This window comes from Heterodontus francisci, unplaced genomic scaffold (assembly GCF_036365525.1).
Source record: "Heterodontus francisci isolate sHetFra1 unplaced genomic scaffold, sHetFra1.hap1 HAP1_SCAFFOLD_208, whole genome shotgun sequence".
In the NCBI taxonomy this organism is placed as follows: domain Eukaryota; kingdom Metazoa; phylum Chordata; class Chondrichthyes; order Heterodontiformes; family Heterodontidae; genus Heterodontus; species Heterodontus francisci.
The window spans coordinates 1741651-1756135 of record NW_027140125.1 but is presented as its reverse complement, the minus strand read 5'-3'; the positions used below and the strand labels follow the sequence as shown (position 1 = coordinate 1756135).

General features: G+C 43.8%; 1 protein-coding gene across 1 annotated transcript; it reads right to left on the bottom strand.

Annotated features, from left to right (window-relative positions):
• Positions 1–995: 995 nt before the first annotated feature.
• LOC137358892 (probable G-protein coupled receptor 139) lies at positions 996–3671 on the bottom strand. The gene is made up of 2 exons (XM_068025097.1): positions 3605–3671; positions 996–1891 (listed from the first exon to the last, which is right to left on the bottom strand). Exons 1-2 carry the CDS (start codon positions 3669–3671, stop codon positions 996–998), a joined length of 963 nt encoding a protein of 320 aa, XP_067881198.1.
• Positions 3672–14485: the final 10814 nt, after the last annotated feature.

Here is a 14485-nt window from a genome sequence, read left to right as displayed (position 1 = left end):
GTTTATTACAATCGGGTTCTCAGTTGTGCCTGACCTAACACGTTCCAAATAACGGCTACTTATGAATCCAGTATCATTTATTAAACAAGATGGTATAAATACTTAACAAAAAAAACTCTGAAGACGACATGTAAGTTTCTTATTCTTCAAGGACAGGATTCCTTGAATGTTGCCAGCACAGGCGATGGTTTTGTTCACCTGTCCCTGAATTGACATTACGTTGAACTGTGTTTCAAAATAATTACATCACAGACACAATTATAAACTGTACCAGCAAAGACTCTGAGTATCCATCTTATGGGCTTCCGATTCCTTATTATGAAATGTTTTGAATTACCTTTTCCTTTCATTTAACGTGAGGTTCCTCTGCTGTCTCGGCACCTCTGTGGTTAGAGTAGTGTACGCTAAAAGCATGTCTATTGCTTATTTCCTGGGCTCCAAGAGGTAACATTTCATTGTGTGAACACATATTACATCCTTGTAGATACAAAGCAGTTGCACAAGCAACGTTTCATCATCTTATCAACAATGTCAACTATCGTAAACAATTCACCTCAACCCTCCCAGGGTGCCAAAGCAATTAAGAATAAATGTGTCCAGTGGAATATCAGGAAAGAATATGTATTTTAAAAATATAAATGTTTTCTTCTACAGATATATTCAATTGATCAATTCAGTTAGCATACTTATTAAACTGCATGGTTCTTGTTTAATGATAGGTGTCATATCCAGTTCAAGCTTATTTTGCATCAGTTCCTTTAGGGAGTGCAATCACTCTCTTCCTGACCCCTTTACGAAGGTCATCTCTTTCCCTTTACTCACTGCTCATTATCTTTTTTTAAATTCCTGATAATTTACTTCCAATCCTCTTACTCTCGACCCCCTCTTCCCGTCTCTAACCGCTCTAGTGTTTGTCTTTACTCCTACAGGCCACTTTCCCCTGGACTTCCAGTGGTCACCTCTTGTCCATCAACCACTGGATCTTTAAGCTGGTCTCAGTTGCTTTGTTTATTAATTAATTTAATAACTGATGTAACTACATATTTCACTGCATTTTTTAACTGCTCTCTGAACTCGGACTGAGTGACCACATAAATAAATGTGTTTGTACAGCAACTTAAATTCCGCAGCATATATGCGACAGCTTCAAAGGTATAATAAGGATCATCTTCTAAGAAATAATGAGCAGCAAAGATATATAAAATATACACCAGCCACAGAAGTATGAAGCTGCCAGATATGCTGAAGAGTAAAATCATAGAATTCCTTCTTCTCTCCATTTCAGAGTCACTGTGATTATCTTTCTCGGTCTGACCCCTCAGTCTCTGACGAACTCGACTGGTCACTAAAATGTGTCTGAACGTCAGAGCGTTCAGCAACAGAATTAAAGCGAATGGCAATATTGGTGTTAAAGCTTTTTCAAACATTCTAAATCCAGTCCATCGACGGTCAGTAAAATAGCTTGGCTTGTTCGAGCAGCCCCATTCGACATTGTCGATTATCCATCTAGGTTTAATTCTGAAGTAGATGGGGATATTTTTTAGACAGAGCAGTATGCCAGTTGTTGTTAGAACGACAGTCGCAGTTTTCCTGGTGCAATATTTTGTTTTCAGCTTCTGGCAACAAATGGCGACAAATCGATCAAATGTGAAAGTGATGGTGAACCAGACGGAACAGTCGAGGGCTGCACGGATCAGGACATAGAGAGGGCGACACACAGAGGTGAGGTCCAGGAAATTTAATTGGAAATTAAGGTTATTGATTCTCCGGAGTATGATATCAGTGATAATTACCAGTAGATCCGCCGTTGACATGGCCACCAGGTAGCGGGTGGTGCAGCTGGAGAGTCCGCAATTTCCCTTGGACAGGATCACAATTGACACTAAATTAACTGTTAAGGAGAGAAGAGAAAAGTGGCTGTAAATTACTGAAAAACATTCTCCGCTTCTCAACCCAGGAAGGAAGGATTTTAGAACGAAAACCGTGTGGTTTGGCTTCGGGGCAGATTGGTTCCATGACCCCAACCTGCCACCAACACCAGTACTTCCAGATTTAACAAATCCTGGACGGGGCGGTTCACACCCCGCTCACCGAACGCTGGTCAACCAGTTCAATACAGTGATGAGAACTAAAGAACGGGTAGACTGGGGAACTGTACGCGGTCTCCAAGCACTCCCACTGTCGGAACCTATCCCGGATTCGAATCACTCCCTGAGGTCGACGGAATTCCTCACTGACTCGAACCTGTCCTTCGGTTTGGAGGCACACATACGTCTTGGACCACTCATTTTGATGTACAATTGAGTAAAATTGAAAAGGGAATTTACTGAGTCAATGCAAATGTGATCAAAGCACGGGTTTTAATTTCTACAAGAATATTCAAAGAAAAGTGTTATAATAACCTATTAGAAATGTGGGTATGGAACACATAAATAATGTGTACTCTTCTGGACAACACATGGTTAAAATATCCTGGCTAAGCAGCAGATGCACATATTCTTCACAAAAATAATACCATAACTGAGAGATTATAATCATTGGGAAAAGTTGTCGCTCTATTATGTCGACAAGAGAAGGATGAGTGTTGAACTAATAGAGGCATTTAAAATTATATAAGGGTTATAGAGGGATAACGTGGACCTGATGTTTCCACCTTTGCTGGTGACCAGTTCTGCGTTTCCTGAAAATAAGACGGTCATCAATAAATTCACGGTGGAATTCAAGAGAGACCTGTACTTGCACTGCTGAGAACGTGGAATGGAGACCTCTTGGAGTAGTTGTAATGGGAAAAAAACATGAAGAAGCGAGGTTAGTACATGAGGGACACAGAATTTGAAAGGATATGCTAATAGTATTAGATGAGCTGAAATGAAGGGAGTCTCGTGCAGAGCAGGAAGACAGTCATGATCTTGTTTTGCCCAATGCCCAGTTTATGTGCTGTAAAATCGGTACCTTTTCTATTAACAAGTCATAGTTATCAGTGTGTTTTTTTGTAATATTGAAGATGATTATTTATCATTGCAGTGCACTTATGACCAAACGCTACTCAGGACTGTGCTCGGGAAATAAATTAATCAGCACCTGATAGCGCTGTCAACAACTTTACTAAGAGTAAGAGTAAATGGGGACCCGCACTGAATACAATGACAGGAAATATATGGTCCCTCGTGTTACGTGGTCCACACCAGTTAGTCAGACACAATCAGTGCAATTCGAGAATGACAGAGACACCCAGTTATACACGATCGCTGAGGTCAGATGCTCCACTCCAGTTAGTGCACAAACACTGTATAATTATACATTAACAGATAACTCCAGTAATCCTTCCCCGTTGAGATTTTCCTGCTTTGAGCTGTGATTCTACAGAACACAGCATAACACAAATTCAATAACTTTACAATGCAGAGTGCTTTGAGCTAGAAACAGTTGAGACAACAGATTAAAACTGCGCAGATAATTCAGTAAATTAATGCAATTATATTATTGAATGTGTGTCAGTGTAACTGTAACCGTTCGATATCATGTAATATCATTATTCCTGTGGTAATGGAAGAAAACAGCTCAAACACAGATTTATAAAATTTCATTGGTTAGAGATACTTACCAGGAACGCCAATTATAGCAAGGATCACATAGAATATGTTCCTCACCCATTGAATTGGTTGGTGCATTTTCTGCTTGTAGTGATTGGTCTGTTCCTGCTGCAGGTAATATCTCTGAAATAAATTCTTAGGTGACACATTCCCAGTGCATTAACTTTATACCCTCCCGGATCTCCATGGGGATACTGAGGTTGCAAAATTGTTCAAACAGTTTTCTTAATCTTTGAACAAACAGATTACGATAGCTGTGTTAGTTCTCTGTTGATGGAATATATTTTCCACTAAAATTGTATTGGAGCAGCCCCACCCCCAAGACTGGACAAATCTGGAGGGAACATTCAGGTGTTCATGTTTTCATGCGTCTGCCGCCTTTAGCCTTTATGGTGTTAGAGGTCTCGTGCTTGAAAGGAGCTGTGGAAGGAAATGTAGTAACTTTCTGCATATGTTATTGCATATGGTACACACAGTCGCCATTGTGTGATGGTGGTGGATGGAGTTAAGTGTTAACGTGGTTCATCAGATGTACATCAAGTAAATTCACTTGCTTGGATCTTACTGAGACGCTTGAGTTTTGTTGGAGGCGGCACAGATTCAGGGCAATGGAGAGCATTCCATTATTCCTAACTTATGCCTTGTAGATTGTGGACGTAAAAGGCAGTGGATGAGTTATTTGTTGCATAAATTCCAGAGTCTGATCTTTTCTTGGAGCAACAATATTTATTTGGCTGGCCCAGTTAAATTTCTGATTACAGATAACGTCTAGGTTATTGATAATGTGGTAATTGGGAAGTGGACACGATGATGAATATCAAGGGGAAGTGGTTAGGTTCTCTGTTGTTGCACTTGGCAATTTCCTGGCAAATGTGTGATGTGATTTTTAATATCCCTTTATGAGAACAAGACTGATGCAAACAATGCAAAAGATGTAGTGTTTTTAGTAGGTAGTGAAAGAAAACAGGTTCAGCCTGTCCGCCATTCATCCAGAGTAAATTTCGCCCCATCCTTGCTTCAATGTTTGACCGAATAATTGAAAGTGGCAAATTGCAAGGTAGATGAAGGAAGTGTAAACTGTCGTTGGTTTATTTGCGGAAACAAGCCACGACTTTCATGACTGGCTCTGATAATTTGGAATACATACATTGTAACGATCAGGAAAACAAGGAAAATACGCAGGGTTGTATCATATATGGACAAGAGGAGGGGCCATTGGATCTGGTACAGACTCTTTTATTCCCCGTCAATGCTTAGTTGCATGTTGGAAAGAGGAAGACACAATATGGCGAGTTATGCTGCTATCCATCGAACCATGTGGCTTTCAAACCTTACTCTGGGGAATTAGATAAACCATTTCTTCCCACTACATGGCCGGACATCGTAGTAACAGGGGTAAATGCGGTGGTGCAGGGTCGGGGTAATGGGAGGTCTTCCTTTTGATGGATCTGTAGCTCAAGTGTCCAGTTGGCAGGTGATCGAGAAAGCTGTTAGCAACACAGCTCTGGCTCAGATTTATGGAAGTGATTGACAACAGATTGAAGGATTTCCACGGAAATTAAGTAATACAATTTCCGCCCCAGGAATTCATTGCATTTTCTGGGTTGCCCAAACACAGCAACAAGAGACCTCCAACCCCGACTATGCCAGTTGGCTGTAAAGGCAAAGCTGCCACAGATTTCACATTCATGACAAATGGAAATCAAACACGTGGACTCTCTGGTGAATCAGAATCAATTCTTTGTAAATGCAAACATTTTCCTGTTTCAATAATTTCGTTTCCATTCTCGGGATGATCTATTTCTCCCCTACATCCTAGTTTTACATTTTGTTGCCAAATATTTATGTGATTTCATGTTCGGTTTCGCACAATATCAGGATGCATCAGTTCTACACTTACTAACTTGACATTCAACAAACCCCCAAAAATCTTCAAGGCGACTCTGCCAACAACGGCATGTCCATCTCCTTCTGCCTCCCGCTCACATGAATTACAATTATTGCATATTTTTATTTTGCAGTGAGTAGGTTCCTTGTTCGTTTGAGTTACCCTGAGGGAGGGACTGATAGCCTCATAGAATATTTCGTTTATGCCCTGAAGTCAGGCAAATCCAACGCCCTGACGGAGATCAACAAAAGTGCATGAAACATCCCAATTACAAGATCTGATCCTGGAAAGGCGCAAAATGAAGTGCAGCAGCTTTTTCGGGAGCAGCGTGTGAGCGAGTGAGCAGCTGGGAAAGTCCGTTTGAAAGTAAATTTAATTTCCTTTTGTTTTTCGCCGGAGGCCAGGGGGCTGCTGGGTAAGTAAAACACTATATATTTGGGCGGTTTCTGAACCCGAGACACCACACTTGTAGTGTCTCCCACCCGCCCTCCTCCTCTAACCAAAAAAAGGACTCGGTGGGGTGTTTATAAGGTAAGGCTTTTTCGATTTCTCTGGTTTTATTGTGATTGGTAAAAACTTTTCGTTCCTTTTTCATTTAACTAAGTTTAAACTTAAGATTAAAAATGGCAGGAGATCTCAGACCCGTATCATGCTCCTCTTGCTCAATGTGGGAGCTCAGGGACATGGCTGATGACCCTGACTCCTTCACGTGCAGGAAGTGTGTCCAGCTGCAGCTCTTGTTAGACCGCATGACGGCTCTCGAGCTGCGGATGGACTCACTTTGGAGCATGCGCGATGCTGAGGGGGTCGTGGATAGCACGTTTAGTGAATTGGTCACACCGCAGATTAGGATTGCTGAGGGAGAAAGGGAATGGGTGACCAAAAGGCAGAGAAAGAGCAGGAAGGCAGCGCAGGAGTCCCCTGCGGTCATCTCCCTCCAAAACAAGTATACCGTTTTGGATACTGTTGAGGGAGATGGCTCACCAGGGGAAGGCAGCAGTAGCCAGGTCCATGGCACCGTGGCTGGCTCTGCTGTTCCGAAGGGCGGGAAAAAGAGTGGAAGGGCTATAGTCGTAGGGGATTCGATTGTAAGGGCAGTAGATAGGCGGTTCTGTGGTCGAAAACGAGGCTCCCGAATGGTATGTTGCCTCCCAGGTGCACGGGTCAGGGACGTCTCAGATCGGCTGCAGAACATTCTAAAGGGGGAGGGTGAACAGCCAGTTGTCATTGTGCACATAGGCACTGATGATATAGGTAAAAAACGGGATGAGGTCCTACATGCAGATTTTAGGGAGTTAGGAGCCAAGTTAAAAAGTAGGACCTCAAAGGTAGTAATCTCAGGATTACTACCAGTGCCACGTGATAGTCAGAGTAAAAATGAAAGAATAGTCAGGATGAATGCGTGGCTTGAGAGATGGTGCAGGAAGGAGGGGTTCAGATTTTTGGGACATTGGGACCGGTTCTGGGGGAGGTGGGACTATTACAAATTGGACGGTCTACACCTGGGCCGGACTGGAACCAATGTCCTTGGAGGTGCTTTTGCTAACGCTGTTGGGGAGGGTTTAAACTAATGTGGCAGGGGGATGGGAACCAATTGAGGTCAGTTGACAGTAAGGAGGTAGTAACAAAAGCCTGTAAGGAACTAGATAATGAAGTCAGTGTGACTAAGGGGAAGAGCAGGCAGGGAGCAGATGATGAATATAAAGGGACTGGTGGTCTGAGGTGCATTTGTTTCAATGCAAGAAGTGTAGTAGGTAAGGCAGATGAACTTAGGGCTTGGATTAGTACCTGGGAGTATGATGTTATTGCTATTACTGAGACTTGGTTGAGGGAAGGGCATGATTGGCAACTAAATATCCCAGGATATCGATGCTTCAGGCGGGATAGAGAGGGAGGTAAAAGGGGTGGAGGAGTTGCATTACTGGTCAAAGAGGATATCACAGCTGTGCTGAAGGAGGGCACTATGGAGGACTCGAGCAGTGAGGCAATATGGACAGAACTCAGAAATAGGAAGGGTGCGGTAACAATGTTGGGGCTGTACTACAGGCCTCCCAACAGCGAGCGTGAGATAGAGGTACAAATATGTAAACAGATTATGGAAAGATGTAGGAGCAACAGGGTGGTGGTGATAGGAGATTTTAATTTTCCCAACATTGACTGTGATTCGCTTAGTGTTAGAGGTCCAGATGGAGCAGAATTTGTAAGGAGCATCCAGGAGGGTTTTCTAGAGCAGTATGCAAATAGTCCAACTCGGGAAGGGGCCATACTGGACCTGGTGTTGGGGAATGAGCCCGGCCAGGTTGTTGAAGTTTCAGTAGGGGACTACTTTGGGAATAGTGATCACAATTCCGTAAGCTTTAAAATACTCATGGACAAAGACGAGAGTGGACCAAAAGGGAGAGTGCTAAATTGGGGGAAGGCCAACTACACCAAAATTCGGCAGGAGCTGGGAAATGTAGATTGGGAGCAGCTGTTTGAAGGTAAATCCACATGTGATAGGTGGGAGGCTTTTAAAGAGAGGTTGATTAGCGTGCAGGAGAGACATGTTCCTGTGAAAATGAGGGATAGAAATGGCAAGATTAGGGAACCATGGATGACAGGTGAAATTGTGAGACTAGCTAAGAGGAAAAAGGAAGCATACATAAGGTCTAGACGGCTGATGAAAGACGAAGCTTTGAAAGAATATCGGGAATGTTGGACCAATCTGAAACGAGGAATTAAGAGGGCTAAAAGGGGTCATGAAATATCTTTAGCAAACAGGGTTAAGGAAAATCCCAAAGCCTTTTATTCATATATAAGGAGAAAGAGGGTAACTAGAGAAAGGATTGGCCCACTAAAGGACAAAGGAGGAATGTTATGCTTGGACTCAGAGAAAATGGGTGAGATTCTAAACGAGTACTTTGCATCGGTATTCACCGAGGAGAGGGACATGACGGATGTTGAGGTTAGGAACAGATGTTTGATTACTCTAGGTCCAGTCGGCATAAGGAGGGAGGAAGTGTTGGGTATTCTAAAGGGCATTAAGGTGGACAAGTCCCCAGGTCCGGATGGGATCTATCCCAAGTTACTGAGGGAAGCGAGAGAGGAAATAACTGGGGCCTTAACAGATATCTTTGCAGCATCCTTAAACACGGGTGAGGTCCCGGAGGACTGGAGAATTGCTAATGTTGTCCCCTTGTTTAAGAAGGGTAGCAGGGATAATCCAGGTAATTATAGACCTGTGAGCCTGATGTCAGTGGTAGGAAAGCTGCTGGAGAAGATACTGAGGGATAGGATCTATTCCCATTTGGAAGAAAATGGGCTCATCAGTGATAGGCAACATGGTTTTGTGCAGGGAAGGTCATGTCTGACCAACTTAATAGAATTCTTTGAGGAAGTGACAAAGTTGATTGATGAGGGAAGGGCTGTCGATGTCATACACATGGACTTCAGTAAGGCGTTTGATAAGGTTCCCCATGGCAGGCTGATGGAGAAAGTGAAGGCGCTTGGGGTCCAAGGTGTACTAGCTAGATGGATAAAGAACTGGCTGGGCAACAGGAGACAGAGAGTAGCAGTAGAAGGGAGTTTCTCAAAATGAAGACGTGTGACCAGTGGTGTTCCACAGGGATCCGTGCTGGGACCACTGTTGTTTGTGATATACATTAATGATTTGGAGGAAAGTATAGGTGGACTGATTAACAAATTTGCAGACGACACTAAGATTGGTGGAGTAGCAGATAGTGAAGGGGACTGTCAGAGAATACAGCAGAATATAGATAGATTGGAGAGTTGGGCAGAGAAATGGCAGATGGAGTTCAATCAGGGCAAATGCGAGGTGATGCATTTTGGAAGATCCAATTCAAGAGTGAACTATACAGTAAATGGAAAAGTCCTGGGGAAAATTGATGTCCAGAGAGATTTGGGTGTTCAGGTCCACTGTTCCCTGAAGGTGGCAACGCAGGTAAATAGAGTGGTCAAGAAGGCATACGGCATGCTTTCCTTCATCGGAAAGGGCATTGAGTACAAGAGTTGGCAGGTCATGTTACAGTTGTATAGGACTTTGGTTCGGCCACATTTGGAATACTGCGTACAGTTCTGGTCGCCACATTATCAAAAGGATGTGGATGCTTTGGAGAGGGTGCAGAGGAGGTTCACCAGGATGTTGCCTGGTATGGAGGGCGCTAGCTATGAAGAGAGGTTGAGCAGATTAGGATTATTTTCATTAGAAAGACGGAGGTTGAGGGGGGACCTGATTGAGGTGTACAAAATCATGAGAGGTATAGACAGGGTGGATAGCAAGAGGCTTTTTCCCAGAGTGGGGGTTTCAATTACTAGAGGACACGAGTTCAAAGTGAAAGGGGAAAAGTTTAGGGGGGATATGCGTGGAAAGTTCTTTACGCAGAGGGTGGTGGGCACCTGGAACGCATTGCCAGCGGAGGTGGTAGATGCGGGCACGATGGAGTCTTTTAAGATGTATCTAGACAGATACATGAATGGGCAGGAAGAAAAGAGATACAGAACCTTAGAAAATAGGCGACATGTTTAGAGAGAGGATCTGGATCGGCGCAGGCTTGGAGGGCCGAAGGGCCTGTTCCTGTGCTGTAATTATCTTTGTTCTTTGTTCTTTGTATTAAGTTAATTTGATAAACATGCATCTGTCAAAGGAGGACGCAGGAGTCGGTCTTACTTTCCATCGGTTTATTCAGAATTATCCATACCGCATAAATGCAGGCAACATTTCCCTTCTCCAGACCAGCTCCCCCGTACCACTCCACAGGTGGAAACTGGTTCTTCCAGATCTTCCCTGATCTTACGACAATGAGTATCAGCTTCTCATAATCACAATTAGAGCATGCAATTATGCATGCTCAATTGACAAATCATTTCCAACATTGGCTCATTAGCAGCATTTTATTACCAGTCCATCAATGTGTCCATTGTCCTTTATTATTTTGCAATGAGACAGGGACACCAGCAGATGGCGATGGTGAGAGGGGACAGCAACTGCAGTGAGAAAGGGACACCAGCAGATGGAGATGGAGAAAGGTGGGAGAGTAACTGCAGTGAGGTGAAGAATGGAAGATATTTAATACAATTTGCGGTAAGTCTCCATTTCCCAGCTTTGTAAAACCTTGTAACATTAAAGTGATAAATGTGAAGAAGATTTTTTCGATTGATTATAGGCTAATGCGTAAATCAGCAGCAGAAAATAATGCACAAAGAATCACTGACCAATGTATTGCAGTCAAACCGGCCTCCCCAGCAAAAACTCTTTGTCAGTATTTCAAGGTAACTGCAGTGAGACATTTTCTGTCATTTTCTGAAGTTTCCTTAAACTGGAGGTGAATAGTGAAAGACATTTAATACAATTAGTGTTAAATGGCCATTATCCAAACCGGCCCCTCCAGGTTTTAAATTCCAGCAGCTTTTCTGCTCTGTTAATGAGGTTTTTGGGGGACGGAGAGACAGACAGACAGACAGGTTTCTGTCTGGAATGGTCCATTTGGGATAAGGCTGGAATATCCCTCTCTCCCCCATACTCTGTTTATACAGGGACTCACCTTGGACTGTCCCATATCTGGGATGCAGTGGAAAGATGGAGGAAGCTGAGAGCTGGTTGGATGAGCTGTATTTTGTGTAGACTGGCTGTTTTGAGTGATAGGTTCTGGGATATATTAGGACAACATCAGTCTCCATTCTTTCTGTCCATGCAGCTGGTTTGTGAAGGTGGGTTTCTGTGTCTCAGTCTCTGTGTCTCTGTGCCCAGGTGAATTGCAAGCTGATTACAGAGTGTGTGTGCGTGTGTGTGTGTGTGTGTGTGCGCGTGTGTGCGTGTGTGTGTGTGTGTGTGTGTGAGTCCAGTCTGAATCCCACTCTCTCTGTCCCAGTCCTGACCCTTTTCTCCAGTTCCCACCCCAATGCCCCTCTGCAGGAGATTTTGCCCATGGACGAGCTGATGGAGGGAAGGTGTTAGAGTCCAACGATGGAGCACAGACTGAGTGGAATAGTGAGTATCACATCTTTATTGTCTCACTCTGCCTTACTCCCTCCTTCTGATTCAGTCTCTCTCACTCAATCTCTTTCTCTCAAAATCTCTCTCTCAATCATTCTCTATCTCTGTGTCTATTTCTCTCTGTTTTTCTCCCTCTCTCTCTCTGTTCCTCAATCTCTTTCTCTGTGTTTCTCTCTATCTGCGTTTCTTTCTGTATTTCTCTCTGTGTTTCTCTCCCTCTATCTGTTTCTCTCTCTCTCTGTGTGCTTCTCTCCTTCTCTGTGCTTCTCTGTCCTTCTCTCTCATTCTCTGTGATTCTCTGTGTGGCTTTCTCACTGGCTTTCTGTCAGTCTCTTTGCTGCCTGCAATTTCTTTGTGATCTGTTCTTTCCCTCCACTTTATCCCATCCTCTTTTTCTCTGGCACTTTCTGTCTTTTTCTCTATTTCTGACCTTCTGTCTGTTCTCTATTTCTGTGACTTTGTTTTTCTCTGTTTCTCACTTTGTCTTTTCTCTATTTCGCTGACTTTCTGTCTGTTCTCTATTTCTCTGTTTCTTTCTGTCATTTCCCTATTGCTCTGACTTTCTATCTGTTCTCTATTTCTGACTTTGTCTTTTCTCTATTTTTCTGACTTTCTGTCTGTTCTCTTTTTCGCTGTCTCTTTCTGTCATTTCCCTATTTGTCTAACTCTGTGTCTTTTCTCTATTTCTGACATTGTCTTTTCTCTATTTCTCTGTCTCTTTCTTTCTTTTCTCTATTACTCTGACTTTGCATTCTCTCTATTTGTCTGGCTTTCTGTCTTTTCTCTATTACTCTGGCTTTCTGCCTTTTCTCTATTTCTCTGACGAAGGCTTTGGAGAGGGTACAGAGGAAGTTTACCAGGATGTTGCCTGGTCTGGAGGGCATTAGCTATGTGGAGAGGTTGGAAAAACTCGGATTGTTTTCACTGGAACGACGGAGGTGGAGGGGCGACGGAGGTGGAGGGTCGACATGATAGTGGTTTACAAAGTTATGAGCTGCATGGACAGAGTGGATAGTCAGAAGCTTTTTCCCAGGGTGGAAGAGCCAGTTACCAGGGGACATAGTTTTAACGTGTGAGGGGCAAAGTTTAGAGTGGATGTGCGAGGCAGGTTTTTTACACATAGGGTGGTGAATGCCTGGAACTTGCTGCCAGGGGAGGTGATGGAAGCAGATACGATAGCGACGTTTAAGAGACATCTTGACAAATATATGAATAGGAAGGAAATAGAGTGATATGGGCCCCGGAAGTGCAGAAGGTGTTAGTTTAGGCAGGCATCAATCGGCGCAGGCTTGGAGGGCCGAATGCCTTTTTCCTGTGCTGTACTGTTCTTTGTTCTTTGTTCTTTGTTCTGTCTTTTCTCAGCTTCTCTGACTTTCTGTCTTTCTCTATTTCTGACTTTGTCATTTCTCTATTTCTCTGGCTTTCTGTCTTTTCTCTATTTCTCTGACTTTGTCTTTTCTCTATTTCTGACTTTCTGTCTTTTCTCTATTTTTGACTTTCTGTCTTTTCTCTATTTTTGACTTTCTGTCTTTTCTCTATTTCAGACTTTCTGTCTTTTCTCTATTTTTGACTTTCTGTCTTTTCTCTATTTCTGGCTTTCTGTCTTGTCTCTGTTTCTCTGCCTCTTTATTTCTTTTCTCTATTTCTATGACTTTCTCTCTCTTTTCTTTATCACTGTCCCTTTCTGTCTTCTCTGTCTTTCTTTTTCTCTCCCTTTCTTTGTCCTTTTCTGTCTTTTCTCCTTCTTTATCTCTCTTTCTGACTTTCTTTCCCTTTTTCTTTTTCCAACCGTGATACCCAACCCCCCCCATCCCCCACCCCCGCAGTTTATCTCACCCCACAATTTATATCCTCCCCGCTATTTATATCCCTTCCCGCAATTTATTCCTCTTCGGAATTTATTCCCCCCTAGCAAACATCCCCCTCCCTCAAATTATCCCCCACTACAATATCCCCCTCGCAATTGTTATCCCCCAAGCAAATTTTTCACACTGCAATATCCCCCCACCCCCCGGCCTGGTGAAAATTCTCTCCCGATTTAAATACCTCTGGTCTACAGACCCCTATCTGATATCCCCCTCTTAACTGACCCCAATTTAAATACCCCTCCTGGGAACAGACTCCCATCTAAATACCACACCCTCCCCGTGACCGGAATCCATCGAAATACCCTTCCAGTGAGCAGACACCAATCTAAATACCCCCCCTATGAACTGACTCCCATCTAAATACCCTTCCTGTGAGCAGACACCAATCTCAATACCCCTCCTGTGAACAGACTCCCATCTTAATACCCTTCCTGTGAACGGACTCCCATCTAACTACCCCTCCTGGGAACAGACTCCCTTCTGATTAGCACTCCTGTGACCAGACACCCAACTAAATACCCCCAGGGACATACCTCCATCTAAATACCCCTCCTGTGAACGGACTCCCATCTAAATAACCCCACAATCAGACCCCCATCCAATACCATTCCTGTGACCAGAGCCCCCCTTCTATTTACCCCAGGAACAGAGTCCCATCTAAATGCCTCTCCTGTGAACAGACGCCCAACTAAATACCCCTGGGAATGGACCCCCATCTAAATACCCCTCTTATTTTCAGAGTCCCATCTAAATATCCTCCTGTGAACAGACTCCCATCTAATACTGCTCATGTGAAAGGCACCCCAAGTAATTAACCTCCACCCTACCCGTGAATAGTCCCACATATAAACCTCCCTCATGAACTGACTAGAGAAACCGCACTGCCCCTTCCCATTTTAAACCTGGAGAATCCCCACTGCCCTCTCCCCTTTTAAACATGGAGAATCCGCACCGCCCCCTCCCATTTTAAACCTGGAGAATCCCCACATCCCCCTCCCATTTGAAAGCTGGAGAATCCCCACTGCCCCCTCCCCTTTCTAACCTGCAGAATCCCCACTGCATCTTCCCACTTTTAACATTACTCATTCCCTCTGTGAATATTGCCCTCTAATTCTCCGCCCCCCCCGCCCCCACTGTAAACACT